The sequence below is a fragment of the Guillardia theta genome, assembly GCF_000315625.1.
Source record: "Guillardia theta CCMP2712 unplaced genomic scaffold GUITHscaffold_77, whole genome shotgun sequence".
NCBI lineage: Eukaryota > Cryptophyceae > Pyrenomonadales > Geminigeraceae > Guillardia > Guillardia theta.
The window spans coordinates 390,641-407,346 of NW_005434597.1; the positions used below are offsets into that span (position 1 = coordinate 390,641).

General features: G+C 50.9%; 6 protein-coding genes across 6 annotated transcripts; 3 read left to right on the forward strand and 3 right to left on the reverse strand.

The window, feature by feature from the left end:
- Positions 1 to 103: 103 nt before the first annotated feature.
- GUITHDRAFT_114714 (hypothetical protein) lies at positions 104 to 2,680 on the reverse strand (the record flags this gene model as incomplete). The annotated part of the gene is made up of 17 exons (XM_005826201.1): positions 104 to 184; positions 234 to 292; positions 359 to 400; positions 444 to 498; positions 552 to 672; positions 1,009 to 1,052; positions 1,098 to 1,196; positions 1,248 to 1,313; positions 1,372 to 1,428; positions 1,507 to 1,542; positions 1,596 to 1,637; positions 1,687 to 1,723; positions 2,014 to 2,120; positions 2,321 to 2,379; positions 2,434 to 2,481; positions 2,541 to 2,565; positions 2,615 to 2,680. 17 exons carry the CDS (start codon positions 2,678 to 2,680, stop codon positions 104 to 106), a joined length of 1,044 nt encoding a protein of 347 aa, XP_005826258.1.
- Positions 2,681 to 3,593: 913 nt separating this feature from the next.
- GUITHDRAFT_114715 (hypothetical protein) lies at positions 3,594 to 4,486 on the forward strand (the record flags this gene model as incomplete). The annotated part of the gene is made up of 9 exons (XM_005826202.1): positions 3,594 to 3,607; positions 3,655 to 3,723; positions 3,768 to 3,843; positions 3,898 to 3,966; positions 4,013 to 4,093; positions 4,156 to 4,218; positions 4,269 to 4,298; positions 4,354 to 4,395; positions 4,448 to 4,486. 9 exons carry the CDS (start codon positions 3,594 to 3,596, stop codon positions 4,484 to 4,486), a joined length of 483 nt encoding a protein of 160 aa, XP_005826259.1.
- Positions 4,487 to 4,589: 103 nt separating this feature from the next.
- Positions 4,590 to 5,307, reverse strand: GUITHDRAFT_114716 (hypothetical protein; the record flags this gene model as incomplete). The annotated part of the gene is made up of 5 exons (XM_005826203.1): positions 4,590 to 4,622; positions 4,694 to 4,786; positions 4,840 to 5,006; positions 5,061 to 5,172; positions 5,218 to 5,307. The coding sequence occupies 5 exons, from the start codon at positions 5,305 to 5,307 to the stop codon at positions 4,590 to 4,592; spliced, it is 495 nt and encodes a 164-aa protein (XP_005826260.1).
- Positions 5,308 to 8,857: 3,550 nt separating this feature from the next.
- GUITHDRAFT_143680 (hypothetical protein) lies at positions 8,858 to 10,187 on the forward strand (the record flags this gene model as incomplete). Its single annotated transcript, XM_005826204.1, has 7 exons — positions 8,858 to 9,406; positions 9,464 to 9,559; positions 9,603 to 9,639; positions 9,732 to 9,777; positions 9,827 to 9,910; positions 9,954 to 10,044; positions 10,092 to 10,187. The coding sequence occupies 7 exons, from the start codon at positions 8,858 to 8,860 to the stop codon at positions 10,185 to 10,187; spliced, it is 999 nt and encodes a 332-aa protein (XP_005826261.1).
- Positions 10,188 to 10,945: 758 nt separating this feature from the next.
- GUITHDRAFT_143681 (hypothetical protein) lies at positions 10,946 to 12,555 on the forward strand (the record flags this gene model as incomplete). The annotated part of the gene is made up of 7 exons (XM_005826205.1): positions 10,946 to 11,114; positions 11,303 to 11,424; positions 11,499 to 11,581; positions 11,632 to 11,705; positions 11,858 to 11,952; positions 11,997 to 12,422; positions 12,466 to 12,555. 7 exons carry the CDS (start codon positions 10,946 to 10,948, stop codon positions 12,553 to 12,555), a joined length of 1,059 nt encoding a protein of 352 aa, XP_005826262.1.
- Positions 12,556 to 12,726: 171 nt separating this feature from the next.
- On the reverse strand, positions 12,727 to 14,053 carry GUITHDRAFT_165022 (hypothetical protein; the record flags this gene model as incomplete). The annotated part of the gene is made up of 4 exons (XM_005826206.1): positions 13,803 to 14,053; positions 13,055 to 13,755; positions 12,830 to 13,007; positions 12,727 to 12,779 (listed from the first exon to the last, which is right to left on the reverse strand). Exons 1-4 carry the CDS (start codon positions 14,038 to 14,040, stop codon positions 12,727 to 12,729), a joined length of 1,170 nt encoding a protein of 389 aa, XP_005826263.1. The 5' UTR covers positions 14,041 to 14,053.
- Positions 14,054 to 16,706: the final 2,653 nt, after the last annotated feature.

Sequence of the window (16,706 nt, forward strand, 5' to 3'; positions counted from 1 at the left end):
GAGGAGGAGGAGGAGGAGGAGGAGGAGGAGGAGGTAGAAGGTACCTGAGAACGCTCGAGGAGTCTTTGAACTGTCTTGTCAGGCTGCGAGATGATGGTAAGATCTATCGCAACTCATTCTCCTGCATCGCTGACATTCCCCAGAGCTCTTTTGACGTCCTCCAGCTGCTCGACTCTGGGAATATCTGCAGGAAAACGAATGAGATGACGAAGTCAAGATCGAGTGACGCTGACAGTGAAATAGACGTCCAGCCCGCTCGATTCTCGAACAATTTCTTTCATGCTGAAAGTTCCTGCAGAGGATCACAATGAGTTTCAAAAGCAGATCACCAACAGGCTGGAAAGTGTTGACGATTTACCTTCAGCTACCTTAATGGCGTCACAGAGTTCCTTGTGGATTTCTTGGCAGCAAGTAAGGATCTTCCTAAGAATCAGTGTTCAGACCTCTCAGCAGGGCATCGTTCGGCTTCGAAACGAGGCTCTCGTCCTCGCCGAACACCTTCAGCCTCCGTCAGGACCGAGCCACGTTCAGGTCAAGATTTGACTGCAGACCATAACGGCATCCAGACGCGAGGAGTCAAGAGGCTTTCTAGCCTGCAACAGCGCGACGATTGCAGGACGCTGGGTGGGTGTGAGGAGGAAGAAGGAAAAGAAGATCGTCGACCTTGTGGATCTGAGCAACCTCGAGAGGAGTGAAACCTGGCGGCGAGGAGAATGAGGAGGGTCAAGAGAGAGGAGGAGGGAGGGAGGAGAGGAGGAGAGAGATGAATTGAGGAGAGAGGAGCATTCGGCTGCAGCCGGTGAAGTTGAGCAAGTTTTTGAGTTTCACCTTCACGGTTTGTGATGTCTGCTGTGACGCCCTCCTGCTCATCACTTGTCATCTTCTAGCAATGGCTCCTCCTCCTCCTCCTCCTCCTCCACAATCTTTCCTGCAGCAGCCGTGCCGTGACATCTGGTGCTCTGCGTGCAACTACATCAAGATTCATATCCAAGCTCTCAGCAAGCAAACCCGATAGTCATGCTCTTCGCCAGGATATGCAGTGCTGTGTTCCCCTGTCGCAAGGGTGATCGAGGGCTTTCAGCATAACATCAAACCACCTCCTTGTCTTTTCTGTTCAGAAATTTGATCTTGTCCGCGTCATTTGATATCCCATCCAAGAGATATTCTGCCGTTGGTAAATCTCCAGATTCGGCCACCTGGCTGATATTGGAACAAGAATCTTCGCAAGGTTTTCTCTTGATACTCACCATGTGCATCGAAGTTTTTCTTCCAGCCTCTCGCTTAAGCTGAACTTCGTACTCTTCGTGTAGCAGCTATAGGAAAGCAACAACACTGAGTTATCCTCCCGTCCATTCCCTTACAGTCAGCTACCTTCACCATGTTCAGCTTGGCTTTCTTCATTGCCAACAGCATTGCGTCCAATCCATTCTGCAACAACAGAAAGCTCGTGTGAAAGAATGTATCCTGATATCATCCAAGTTGCCAAATCTCAGCATCTCAACTCACAGAATCCACCGCACTGAGTTGCTCGATTGCCCTTTGCTGAACGAAAACCAATCATCGGGGAAAGAAGCGAGGAGATGAATCAGAAGCACCTGTAGCAAGAGGCGTACAGCATTGACGTCGGAAATGAGAATCTACACCATTATAAGAATTTTCATCCACTTCCAAGTTGGGAAGGTTCACAGCCAAGTGAAGGGGAATCTGCGCTTGCATATTCTTTCTGCGATAACCCAGTAACCATGTGTTGGATATCAGAACAGCTTTCACTTGAGAAGATTCGAGCCGCTTTGTATCAACCAAGCTGTGACACTTGTATTTCCGTGCTTAACAGAAGTATGCAGTAGTCCATTGCCCTGTGGGTTAAAAATTCCGTGAGATAGCTGAATGAGTATCGCATGTATCGAGCCTCGTCGTCTTGATATGCATCAACATCAACATTCGGTCGGAGGATACTCCTGAAAGATCACGAATCATGTTCTGCATACAACCTGATAGACAAGCAGCGTTTACTTGAATTCGTCAACGTTTCCTTCTTGAGCGGCAAAGAAGAGGTCCGTGACAAACTTGTTGGAGTTCAAATATTCTTCATCTGAGAACTGCACATGCTTTGTGTTGCCCTGCCATTCAAGTCATTCGAACCCCCACAGACAGAGCATCCACCTCCTCCTGCCTCGACTCGTCATTCGATTCCTCAGTTCTCGTCTGTGCGGATTCTTCATCTTCATCCTCTGACTCCCCCTCGCCGCTGCCTTCTGTCGACTCATCTTCCGTCTGATCGAAAGTTCACGTGCATACAGCAAGTTGTCTCCTCCCATACCTCATCCTGAGTGCTCAAAACTTCTTCATCTGACGCCTGTTCTTCGTCCGACTCGCTTACTGCATCAGCTAGCATACGATAAGACACCTGAACCTCCTGCTCAGACTTGCTACCTTGCTTCCCCTTCTTGTCTCTCTCGATGCTCGCACCATCTTTGATGGCTTCAAGACACAGCAGTCAGTATAAATCAAGGCGTTCAACTCTGAAATGAATGTTGGACCTGAAAGATTATCTCCTGCCGTTGGCTACAAAGAAAGTGTTAGTGCGTCCAGGTGCGGTGTAAACATGGCGAACCTTCGCCGGCCTTGCCTGATCTAGGTTAGAAAATGGCTTCTTCTTGGTAGAGGAGCCCGCGCCCATAATGGCAAAACCTGATATGTCATTCAGAAGCATGAAATGTACTCAGGTACGTTTCCCAACAAACTGACTGGGGCACCCAAGCTTCCATGGAGATAATGGGAAAGACAGGAAGTGGCATGGAAGTAAAGCAACAGAAACAGTGTGGTCAATCAGATGTCATGGAATCTCGACATGCTCGATCAATCAGCTCAATCATTCGCTGACAGTGTTCAAAAGGAATTCAACGCATCCTAACGCCTCAACTGAACATGGAGGAGTCAGAGGGGATAAGGGCTTCTGTCACTTGCTGTCACGCATGTAGGGGCGTCAACTAGCTTCTCATCCAGTTCCTAGCACTCCTCTCTCCCTCGCCCTCGCTCCTTTCTTTACGTTTAACCGTGCTCTGATCCCTTCCCACCCGCCATTTCAGATCAGCGAACATCATCACCCTCATACTGCCCCGGCGCACTGCCCGGCGCACTGCCCGGCGGCCCGGCGCACTGCGCTCAGCCTGGACTGAGTCTTCTGAAGGTTTGCCAGTACCGGCATGCGGCACAGCGGCACTGCTGTTCAACGGGTTGCGGGACCCAGTGCCCCGGCGCAGTGCCCGCAGCCTGGCTGCGGCGGGCCCCCGGCCGGGCGGCCGCGGGCCCGGCAATCCCGCCGAGTCCGGCGATACGGTCCAATCACTGATTCACGTGACCGTGCCCGCTTCGGACATGTTCACGAGGCAGCAGGTTTCTGACTGCTCGTGACTTTGTGGAGACAAACGAAGGCATGAGATATACAAGAGCGATAGAAGAGACTGCAAGGGAGTAGGCGACGAGATAGGAAGAGCAACTCAACAGAGTTCCATACCATCCTCAACTCGACTGAATCAGCAAGGCTGGAAGATCATTGGGGGGAGAGGGTACCGAGAGCTTCTTCGATTGTAATGATCAGAGCTGGGTAACGTCCCCTCGGATCTACTCGTTAAAACAACTGACATTGGCAAGGTGGGGAAAGTCGAACACCTCCTGGTTGTGTACTCGTCCGACTCACATACTCTCTATCTTACGCAAAAGGTTTTTCTGTTATCTTGCTGAGCTATCGTTGAAGCAGGATTCAGGTTGATACATATTCCATACGTGGACGAAAGCAAGCTCATAATAAAGTTTGCGCGGTCGTCAGGGCCAGGGGGTCAGGTAATTCCTACAGGGCTTGAATGTGGTTGTTGGATACAGCTGACACGATGGCAGCATGTCAACAAGACAGAATCTAAAGTAGATATGAGAGTCAGGCTGCAGGATATCAACCTCCCTAAAGAGGTACTGATTCAGATTGTTTGTCGGAGGGATGTTGAAGGCGCGGCAGGCCATGATTCGCTTGAAAGATATTTATTCTTCCAAGATCAACAAGAATGATGAGCTAGTAGTAACGTCTGAAGAACATAAAGTGAGACAGGTAGCGGGCATGTTTTCGCATCAAAATTGTATGGTAAGCAGTTGCTGATACAGAGAAACTACAACCAATGCATGGAGAAGCTGAATGATATTCTCACTGATGCCGCCACATTGCCGGTCTTTTCTGTGTTGATTTCTACTTGCGTGAACTGATGATCTCAATGCAGAAGGAAAGAAACATGAATAGCAAAACCAAGGTTGCATTGTGACGATTTCCGATGCGATTTTATATAAATGGTCTACATTGTTCAGGGAAAGTTTAATGATCGTCGTCTGGAAGAAAAGAAACAGCAGGTCTGTGAATTCTCTGTCAAGTTGTAAATTTTCATGATGTGTTTGCCACCAGAGCATGAAGAAGCTCGCTCGCAGAAATGACTGTGACTGATCTCGTCGATTGCGACACATGAGCAGATGACTTGTATTCTCCCCGAACCAGACTGCTTTGAACGAGGCATCCCCTTGATTTTGATGAAGTGCTATTCTTTTTATTATTTGATGAAGACGTATGCTACAAAGATTTCCTTAACACAAAATATCACGGGAAAAAATCGACCCGTTCACGAGCTGTAAATTGAAAGGAGTTCTCAACAACCTTCAGAGCTAGAGGCTCTGGTAGTCCGAGCATTGAGATCACAGGCGATGTTTCGGGCACATAGAGAAAGCCGTCTCCATGCAGCATCAAAGTCTGCAATGTCAGATCAGCAATGATGGAGCAATAGGGCTGAGCTACAATAGTACCTGACCCGAATGTTTGACGTTCGAGATGCAGATGTTGGGGCCATGATACGACACCTGCCACTTGCCAGCCATGATCCCATCGGCAGGCACTCGATCTCCTTTGCCCTGGTCCAGCTGGCAAATTGAACCTTTTGCACGGAAGTCATCCTCGTAGTACTCGCCATTGTCTGCGAGCTTGACGGGTTGGGCCGGTATCTGATATCGAATGCATGCTGAATCACCGTGAGAGATCTGCACTAAGGTTCCGTGCACAACATGTCGGAAAGTGGTGAAGTCAGTCAGCGCAAGCTTGTCCTGTCCGTGAAGATACTTCCATCTCTGGACGCCCGTGCTCTGATCAATACTTAGAGCTGTTCGTGGCAAAGAAAGTATGCATACCTCCACAACGTAGTCGATGATCATTCGTAACAATTCATTGTCGATCATTCGGAGCTTCGACATTGCTCCCAAGCGCTGGTGTGCTCCCATACAGACTGTGGCACTCAGTTCACAGAGCCATTGTTCGCTCATCCTTTCAAAGGCAAGGATATGCTCAATCACTGTCTAAACTTTGCGATTCTCAAACAAATGCGAATTCAACCAAATTCCGCGTCCACAACAAACTTGATTTCTTTCACGACCAGCTCTAACACCAGAGTTGAATCTCGTCGATATGAAATAACGTTTCAAGGAATCTTGGTTTAGGCTCCTAGGCTCACTTGTTCTCTCTGATAATACTGTTCTTGGTCTCCTCAATCCTCTTGTCGGTTCGACGTCCAAAGAGTCTAACGCTATTTCCTTTTCTTGTCGAGATGGTTCAAGTCAAATCAAGATAGAGGAGTTGATGGGTGGATAGATTCACTGAGAGAAGGCTCTGCGACTGACGGTAGGTCCGATCAAGCTGTCGCCCTCCTTGTGGCCATGATGGACGCAGACCGAACTTGCATGGCGGCAATTTCAAATTCAAATCCTACTGGTTTTCTCAATTTTCATTCAACTTAGCCCGCCCCGGCGTCCAGTCACCCGTGTGCCGGCGAACTCCGATGACTGAGTCCGGCGTGACTTGCCACTCACTGCACAGCAGTTGAACCGTTGAACCGGCGTGCCACGGTCACGGTCACCGGGTGACTCCCGGCGGAGAGTCCGGCCGGGCCGCTCCGAGCGGCTCACTGAGTCCCGTCAGACGGGGGCCTCGCCGAGAGTCGGCCGCGGTGACTGCCGCAGGCTCCGGAGACCCTACCAGGAGACACGGAGCCTGTGGTTCCGATAACCGGGTGACACTGGGTCACTGTCACGGGCCCGGGCCCGCCGGAATCGTATCATGGCATGCCAGGATTGAGCGAGTACGGTCGGTACGGTCGGGGTGAGTCAGAGAGGCTGCCATGGTAACTGACAGTGAAAGCCTTTCGGATCCATAATAACAATGTGGATGACCATCTCTATACTATCAATGGTGACAAATTGGCTTGTATTGCAAAGCGGAGAGAGACTATTTCAAATCATTGTACAAAGTCCGCATCTTATCACAAGAAGCAACGATATTACAGAACAAGTTTCACCTATCCATCACTGAAACAATTTCAACCTCGGGGAGTCTACTTTGTTTTCATCCGATTTCTCCTAACTCCTTTGCTTGTATACGGCCATTTCAATACACCAAGTTTCCTGCAAACAAGCTTCATCGTCGACTTGCCCACACCCTGCCCAGATTCATCAGTGCACTTCAAGGGGAAAATGATATTCAGGGAACTCACAAGACTTTTTGCAGCAATTTCCATTTTCTCATGAAAATGTTGCTCAAGCATGGTTTTGTCTATCCTTATGATAGTCTCAGAGTGACCTCCTTTTCTAGTTCTAACCATGACAACATCTTCGGATTCGCCATGCTCAACTCCAAGAGTTGAAACCTCAGTATCATGATCGGCATTGGATTGTATACTTCCAGATTCCGAATGCCTGCTGTCTTCAAAGATGTCTTCACAATTGAATCCGTCTTTGGAATCCAAATCTTCAATCGGGACATCCGCGTACGCCTCTTTCTCAACAATGTTGTCCAGCAACGAGAAATTCCAACTCTCACAAGCAGTCTGCCCCTCCCTGAGGAATTCTGACATCGTGAGATCACTCAGTGACTGAGAAGGATCGTGCGAACAATCAAGTAGACTTGACGCCGGGTTTTGTTGGCAAACGTCTGGAGCTGAGTTTCTCCGTGTGCGTTCAATGGTCGACTCTGTCTGTGGCCTTTATTTCAATGACGGTCATAAGTCGAAAGTACTACTTTTCGCGGGGAGTTAAAACAAAGACCATGCCAAGGAATCTTTTTTGGAAGGGAATTGGTCAGCAGTTTCAGGAAAACAGTCCGATCGAACTGCGCGGGTTGAACGCCGGGCGGGCCCCATGGTACTGTACGGTAGTCGGCCGGGAGCTGCCGGGAGGCTGCCGCTGTGCGTTGGCCTTCCCGCCCGACTCTACGGCATGCCCGGCATCCGGAGGCTACCGGCCGTACTTCTCAGGGCCGTGGCACCGTCCCGGGCGTGACTGCCAGGTCAGCGGGCCACGGCCACGGCGGCCATGACTCGAGTCACTGAGTGATCCGCCCGCGGCCGACTCCCAAGTCACGGGCCGCGGCCCAGACTCCGCGGCGGCTGCCGCAGTGCCGTGCCATGACTCGGCCCTGAGGCTAAGTTGAAGCGTTGAACCGTTTAACAGTCACCGTGAGTGTCACTGTGAAACGGTGTGTTGAACGCCGGGCGGCGGTCCCGAGGCGGCCCCACCGTGGCACTGCAGTCACCGTACGGTGGCACCACTGAGCGGCGGCGGCGCGCCGGGGTCCGGCGGACCCGGCCGGGCGTCGACGATCGGACTCCGATGACCCCGAGGCTTGGTCACCGGACTGCCCGGCGCGGGCAGTGCGGCACCCGGTGACCCGGTTCATCAGACACAGCGCGGCGGCGTTACATTTTCTTGTTCAGTGTTTGTGTGACTTTCTGACGTCCGTCCGATACGGCGCCCGGTCGGACTCCGACGGCGAAGCCGACTCGGGCTCCGAGTCCGCCGGGCCCAGGCTGTCCGGGACTTGGGATGCTTGGCCCGGGGTTCGTTCAATCCGAGTCCACCGCGGGAAGTTCCGGCGAGCCTCGGAGTGGGCCCCGCCGCGCCTTCAAGCAAGTTACAAATCTATTATATAATTTACTAAAGTTTTATCTTTGTAGCAAGTGCAATAACATTTGTACCAGAATTCGAATTTTATATACATGTACATATACTAAAAATTGTAAAATGTTGTAGGGTCGCAACGAGGGGTTGCAGCACAGCATGGCGGAATGGGCGGGAGACTGTGGGGAGGATTCATGGAGGACCCGAGGGAGTCAGAGCATGAGAAGATGCGTGATTCTGATGTCAAAGACATGTCTGTATCATCATCGAATGCCTGATGATATAGTTTATTCATGCTTGTTCCCTTTTTCTTCATAGATACGAATTATGTTCCCCTCTTATTTTTCAAGGGATGACATTATACAGTCGCGTAGAGTGGACTGCTCATACACATAGATGTTTGCACTGGCTTTTTTAGTAGGATATCAGATCAGAATATGATATATGATACTACAGTTTTGATAGACTTTAGAATGTTTGAGTGCTTACATGAATGCGTGATTGGCAGATGACATACCTGACCAAGCTCGCAAGTTTTCAATTATTTCTGGTGGTGGCGTCTCAGACACAAGTGCAAGCTTTCAGCCCTACCTTTAATCCTTCCATGGCTCCAGCCTTCACATCAAGATGCTGCAGAATACACGCAAGAACTAGAACGCGTCTGCAAAGTATGGTCATGAATCAAAATGAAAATCAGATGGAGCAGGAGTTCAAAAGTCTGTACAATTACCCCCAGCCATCTGTGTCATCGTCCGACAATGGCAGTCCTTCATTTCTGAGGCTGATTCGAACGGATACGAGATGGTTCGAGCTACAGACTGCTGTCGTCTCGTATTTTAAACCCAAGTCTTCGGATGAAGAATATCAAGTTGATTTGTTCTCGATGGTGCACTTGGCAGATCCTCTGTATTATAGGCAATTGCTGAATGCAACTTCGCAGTATGAAAAAGTTTTGTATGAGCTTATTGTCGATGAAGACGTGGTTGAACGCGACGAAGCTGGCTGGAAACGACTCAAGGAAACGTTAGTTCCAGCAAACGACGAGCGAGTGATGGCAGCTAGGAACGGTTTCCAAGCCCAGCTGGAAGCAATTGATTACTGTCGAGAAAATTGGTTCCTTGCTGATCTTGATCGGAAAACGATTAAGACTCTTCAAGCCCAGAGAGGTGAAGGTCTTCCGCCGAACGCCTTTCAGGCTGCAATGGCCGGATGGGGTACGGGAAATTTTCGTAGGCTGCCTGAATCACTACGCGACCTGATCAGAAAATGGTTGAGAGCACCGATATGGCTGGTGCCATGTCCAGAGGGAGCAATGCTGATGCTAGACTGGGCCATGTCTGAGAAAGGATCCTTGAGTGAAGTTTTGATGGCGATGCTAGACAGCGTTAGGTCCTTTAATTTCAGGTCGCTTGGAAAACTTGCTTTTGGACAGGTACATTCTTGTCTGAATTTCACAGACTAGATGAGGTAATGTTTGCTTTTTGTTCAGCTCCTGGTTTCGGGGACGATGGCGTGTGATGGACCTCAGACTGTGATAATCTCCGAAAGGAACAAGGAAGCAATTCACGAGATCTTGCGATTAAAGGTTGATTGACAAGCCAGGTCACCTCTTCTCTGATTGTATGCAGGAGGATGGAGTAAAGCAGACTGCTTTGCTTTATGGAGGTCTGCACGGTCCAGACCTCGGTGAAGATTTTTTGAATCTTTGATATTTCATCAAGAATGTTGTTGGCTGAGTCTCCTTTGATGAATTGCAGATCGAAGGTTGAGAACACAACATGGGTTTCAAAGAGGACAAACTAGGTCTTTTACCTCTAATGTTGCTCAAGGATGAATTATGACGGAGCTACAGATGGCTCACTGCTTGGCGTATTGCTGTCCCAGAGCCTCAAGTCTCGTTGGAAAATCTTGTATTCCTGCTTGCAACATACTTGTGGTGAGTTTTGCTGCTTTCAATGTTTGGAATGACCACATTGCAGTCTTGACGGGATCGATTGGTTGTCGACTATTTCAAGCTTAGCTGAAGAGATTTCAAACTCCCGATTTGATTCGGCGATGGTGCTTGCAGTGGTGAGCACTTGCCAGTCAAGTTGGACTTGTTCTCAACTGTTTCACAGGCTTACCTTGCACGGCATGGAATTCTCTATTATTCAGTAGGGCGCTGGTTTGTTGCTTGGGACAAGCCACTTTTTGTGGATTCCAACCTTCAATAGCATTAGGTTACATGGCAGACCTTGCAAGTGTATTTGTATGTCAATTTTTCAAAAACAAAATCAGTATAAAAGCCTCAAAGGGGCTACTAATAACTGTGCTGATACTTGCCCGGGTCGGACCGTACCGTCCGACGGCGATCGGAACGGCCGCCCGGGCTCCGCCGGCCCCCGGGCCAGGCCGCCGGCTGTCCGGGCCGCACGTGCGTTGAGTAGAAAAGTCTTGGACAAAACTTGAAGAGAAAGTTGAGGAGAAGGGAGATTAGCGCGAGGAGAGGAGAGGAGAGGAGAGGAGAGGAGAGGAGAGGAGAGGAGAGGAGAGGAGGAAAAGAAGAGAGACCACAATAGGTCACGAGATACTAGGGACCATAGGACCCTCTCCAGCTAGTCTCTGTACCGGAGCTTCTTGCTGGGAGGAAGGAGGGCAGGGAGGGTGGAAAGGCAAAACGTGAGGACGATCGGGTTGTTGTTTCTTCTCTTGCTGGGGGTGCGCGGAGTGAAGCCGGCAAGCAGCCCCAGTGCTTTCCATGCGCTTCTTCCGGGAACATTTTGCGTACGAGAGCTCAGGTCTAGGTGGTTAAGGCAGCAGCTCAGGCGAGGATCTCTTTGCATGATGGCTGGCGAGACAGAGGCAGAGAAGCAAGGGGGGGAAGCAGGTGTAAGCTATGGCACGGCGACAGCGACGAAGACATAGCAGCAGCAGCAGAGGCCCTCAGGTGGAGATGCTCTTGCCATGTCGTTGAGCTCACAACAAGCGCAGGATGGGGAAGGCAGTTGCGTTTCCCACTGAGACTGTATACGGTCTTGGAGCCCTGGCTTCTGATGACGCTGCTGTCATGAGGATTTTTGCAGCCAAGGGAAGGCCAGCAGATAATCCCTTGATCGTTCACTTTGCGGATGGGCAAGCAGGACTGGAGGCTTGTGCAGAAGGTTGCTTCTCCTCTCCTCTCCTCTCCTCTCCTCTCACCTCTATTCTGTTCTTCTCCGTCCTCTTCCTCTTCCTGAACTTCCGGCGTTTCTGTTCTCGGTTCTCATTCCTGTCGCTTCTCCGTCCTCTTCCTCTTCCTGAACTTCCGGCGTTTCTGTTCTCGGTTCTCATTCCTGACATGACAGTGCAGGAGGTCAGGTGCCGTCAACTGCGCGTAGGCTGGCGGAAGCCTTCTGGCCCGGGCCGCTCTCGATCTGCATCAGAGCAAACAAGGAGACGGTGAGCGAGCGAGCGAGGGCTGGACTCGACACGGTGAGAGCTCTTGTCCCATCCCTCTCGTCCTCCTGTGGAGCTGTGGAGCTGCGTGACCTCACCGGAGCCTCTAGGTGGCTGTGAGGGTCCCCGATCATCCGATCGCTCTGAAGCTCTTGCGAGCCCTCGGCAAGTACGTGGGAGTTGCGGCCCCGAGGTCTGAGTGCTTGCGATGTTCGTCTTCGTGCTCTTCTCATGCTCTCGTAGCGCCAACGCGAGCGGTCGACCGAGTCCAACTCAAGCTGAGCATGTCTTGTGCGACTTGGGAGATCGCATTGAAGGTGCACGAGCAGTTGAGATGCGCGTGATGAAAATGGTGATGGTGATGGTGGCGACAACGATGATGACAATGATAGAGATGTTGTTCATAGCGATGATGATGAAGATGATGCTACTGGGCCTGGAGATGTTCATTGACAATGATGCGAGTCAGGTGTTGTAGACGGGGGAAAGACCTGCAGTGTTGGTCTAGAGTCGACAGTGATCGACTGCACTGTTGACCCTCCGGTCATCCTACGTCCCGGCAAGGTGAGCAACAAGCATGTCACGCAAATTGCTCACGAGCTGGTCAGATCTCGAGGGAGGAGATCCAGGCAGTGCTGGGGCTCCCCGTGATGGACTACCAGCACTCTGCTGAGGTCACCACGGAGGAGGCAGTCAAGGAGCGGCCGAAAGCTCCGGGCATGAAGTACCGCCATTACGCTCCTCGTGCCGGCGTGACCGTCGTCGAGGGCAGCGCTGCTCTCTTCGTGCAGTCGGTGTTGGCGAAGCTCGAGGAAGCCGACGAGGCGGACTCGCATGGGAGGGCCTGGCTCGGCGTCATGGCACCCCAGGACATCCTCGAGGAGCTGAGGCGAAGCGGCGGGGAGAAGCTGAGGCAATGCGTGCTTGCGGCATGCGGGGACAGCGTGAGCGATCAGTCGTCCATCGCTCGCGACCTGTTTGCTGTCCTGCGATCGTTTGATGAGATGCCAGACGTGACCGACATCCTCGCTCATGTTCCCTCTCACATGCCATGTCGAAGTGCTGACCCGCTCGCAGGGCACCGAGGCCAAGGGGCTTGGCAAGGCGATCAGGAACAGGCTTGACAAGGCAGCTCTGAGATCCGACTTGGATCCGAACAAGAGCTGAAGGTGACAAAGAAAGCGCGAGCGAAAAGAGACCATGTTATGGCATACTCGCTTTAGTTTGCAAAATGAAAGCAAACTCAACAAACAACTCAATCCACAACTGCAAGATGTTCTCATCACACCTTGCACGTCAGGCCGATCTAAATCGTCTAAGCTCACTGGCTCCGAGTACTTAGGCAGAGACCTCCTTGCCGAAGACGTGAGTCTGAAGGACGTAGCCACCAACTGCCAAGGGAGTCAGTCACGTCCTTGGAGCCTCAAAGCTCGTAAGTCACCTGGGGTGATGGCATTGGCGGCTTTGGAGGACTCAGACTCGAAGGTAGCACGCCAGTCCTTCTTCTCGCCGTTGATGAGCTGCATGGTGGCAGACACAGCGCCAAAGGCAAGAGCATGGCCGCAGAAGAGGAGGTGGCCAGGGCTTGGGCGGACAGGCTTTGCCTGAGGCTTGGGGACCTGTTGCAGGTCACTACAAGTGGCATGAATCTTCAGCAAATTTTCACCTCAACTCCTGACACTGCAATAGGGGCCGCAAGCTGCGTCTGAGGAGCGTTGACCTCGTGAAGCTGCTGCACAGCCGAGGAGGACGCCGTGTTCCCGTACACGTCGCTGACGGAGAAGCCTCCGCAATCTCCACTGCCACAGGAGTAGCTGTCGGTAACGGTGAACCCGTTGCTGCCATCGTAGACGTTGCCAGCAGCATCAGTGGACTCGCAGTGGGTGAACTCGGAGCAGGAAAGCATGGAGGTGTTGTTGTTGGTCACCTCGTGAAGCTGCTGCACAGCCGAGGAGGACGCCGTGTTCCCGTACACGTCACCGACGGAGAAGCCTCCGCAATCTCCACTGCCACAGGTGTAGCTGTCGGTAACGGTGAACCCGTTGTTGCCAGTGTAGACGTTGCCAGCCGAGTCTGTGTAGGAAGAGCTGAGCATGGAGGTGTTGTTGTTGGTCACCTCGTGAAGCTGCTGCACAGCCGAGGAGGACGCCGTGTTCCCGTACACGTCGCTGATGGAGAAGCCTCCGCAATCTCCACTGCCACAGGTGTAGCTGTCGGTAACGGTGAACCCGTTGTTGCCAGTGTAGACGTTGCCAGCCGAGTCTGTGTAGGAAGAGCTGAGCATGGAGGTCTTGTCTGCGACGGCATTGTAGGGATAGATGTCAGCATCGGACTGATTGGTGCCCACGCCAGAATCAAAGGAAGTTCCTGCAGCACAAGCGTCATTCATCTACGAACTCGCTCCCACACACAACCTGATCCATAAGCGTCTCCACTCTCACAGCCCCATCCATAGGTCTGGTTCAACGAAGTAGTCTCATGAACAGCATCGGAACCGGTGTACGTCGGTGAAGTGGTGTCGTACACGGTGAAACCGTTGGTGTTGCTGGACGAGTAAGAGTCGATAACGGAGAAGCAGTTATTTCCATCACAGGTGTCAACGAAGTCCAAACTTGGAAGATGAAGATCTGCGGAAAAGAAGGGAAGAAACATCTCTGCTCAACCTACGACAAAATTAGGTCAACAGCATGAAGGAGTCAACGAGGGAGTGAGCGGGTGAGGGAGATTAAGCAGAGGTCAATCAACATATCCAGTTACGGACAAAGGGAAAACAATATTTGCTGATCAAGTTTGGAAAGCGAGGCGCAGGAAATAGATCGTGCACAAAGGTAAGCAGATCACTTAGAATCAGCAGACGCGAGGAGTGGGTTGGATGTATGGCAGGGACAAAAATGATTGAGAGCAAAAATAGGAGGAAGTGAAATAAGGCAAGAATGACGAATAAACGATGTTACTACATCAGAATAGAGTTATGATTTTAAGCAATGGCCTCAATGAAAGGATTGCAGAGATTGTGCAAGTGAGAGCGAGCGGGAGGAGAGCAATGGCAAGAAAGAGGAAAGCAGACGGAAGCAGAACAACGATGGCACGAGGAGAGGAGGAGGCAGAGCAACCATGGCAGGAGAGGAGGGGGGCAGGGATGTGGCGGGGATGGGTGGAAAGGGAGGGGAGGGGAGGGGAGGGGAGGGGAGGGGAGGGGAGAGGAGGAGGCCGGGGAAAGGGAGGCAGAGGAAACAGCAGTGGCATAGCGAGGAAGACAAAGTCCGAAGAGCCAAGAGGGTCCCTTGTAAAGGTGAAGGGTGGGGGCTCGAAATACCAGGACATGGGGTGGTCAACTAGAACCTCACAGTAGAAAATGAGGTACTATGAAGGGTGTTTGGAGGGGTGGTCGAAATCTGTCGTCTCGGCAGGGTAGGTAGGGGTTCAAGAGGCGGGGGTGCAATTACAGAGGAAAGGGTAGGCCAGATAGATATCGATCTTGGTGGGTGGCTCGCGTAGGTAGGACCCCTCTTTGACCATCATTTTATGTCTGATGGGGGGGTAGTGGTCCATTGTTCATGACAGGTAGACCCGTGGTACAATTAGGGGGCTTATGGGCGCCAGGGGATTAGACCTTAGGATTAGCTCCTGGTACAAATGTTTTAGTCAAAGGGAGGGCTAATCCCCTGCTAAGGTCGCCCAGGGGATTAGCAATTAGTAGCTAATCCCCTGGACAACCATAACCTTTGGCTTACCAACCGTTGCGAGTTCAAAGTTCTCCCTTCCCCCCGCGCGAGGGACGTTCGAGTCAAACCACCTTCGACCTGATGCTCCGAGTGCGCATCAACCCGTGGCTCATGTATGTTGCGTGCTTCTCATTGTGAGACAAGAGGATTGATGCCTCAGCAGCTAGGGAATGACAAGACCTTCAAAGTTGAGGGATAGGGTTGGAGGCTTCATGGACCGTGAGGGCAGTGGAAGCGTTTTGAATTCGAAAATGCGATGCGAATGTCAGTGTTCATGGTGAGGACTCCCATGGTGAACGGCTTTTATGAGGTAAACTTGTATAATGGCAATCCATCAATCAATTCTTGGCTTCACCTCGACGCATGAATGACAAGATTTAGCAACACAAATGGATACCTCGTTCTCAGGACAGAGTACAACAAGGGCTGGCAAGCTTCCTATACATCCTGGATTCGTGAAAGAACCGAGTCTGACACCATCACGACGGATCTGATAGGAAGCGAGTTGAGCTGAGGTGTGTGGACATCGTTGCTGTGAAGTTTAGCAACAGATATTCAGTACATGTGATGGTTTGTAATGTGCATCTTAACTTTGTTCCTGTGTTCATTGTAATTAGAACATGAGTAATATAATTGGACCATGCAACACCTCGTATGCATTAAGCTGTTCTTCATCATGCTTGTACTTGCTTGCAACATCACCTACAACAGCATAAGCTAACATCTCACACACCTTGCAAGCGCTCGTTCTGCACAAACATTTCAGTTTCACTACTAATCCAACACTTCCAAAAATGAAATAAAAAGAGAATAAAACTCTAAAAGTTAAGGTCATGGTACAAATTATTGAGTGATTTTAGAAGAAAACTCGATTGCTTTTCCCCTATATCACAACGTCTCAAAATCAGACTAAGGTTAAAACCGCCGTGTAACGGCAAGGACAGCTAATCCTAAGGTCTAAGGTCTCTGGCGCCCATAAGCCCCCTAATGTGGGAGCAAGAACTTGCCCGACTATGTTACAACCCCTACCCCCCTTTTCATAGGCCATCACCCACCCTTTTTCGTGGACCCCCTCCCTTCAGACCGCCCCACTTTGCAATTCTCACGACCCCAACTAAAAAAAATGCTCCAACGCAAAGGGTTTTTGTTGAAAGATTTCCGGTACACAGGAGGGGGTGGGGTATATACCATCAATTAGTAGGGTCATAAAATGGAACAGGTGGGGTGGTGCGCGGAGGAGTCCACATTCCGAGGTCGAGTTATATTCCCGTTCTATATAAAAGACTTCAAAAAGCAAAAATAAATTGAATTCTTTGTGCTTTTTATGCGTCAGTTTATTGTACAGCTACCTGTCATCAAGGACGTGACATTGCAATCCGGCCCCGAACACAAATCTATTTTTCATTACGTTTACAGGATTATCGCAGGATATTTTTTGTAGGTGACGGTATGAGGGGCAGGGCAACGGAACCCTGATAGGAATGGAATATGGATTCTCGGTTCATGACAGCGGGAGCGAAGTCAAGATGAGATGGCTGTCAGTCAAGAGGAGCGGAGGGACCAACAGGATGTAGAACGATGAAGCTGTTCTCT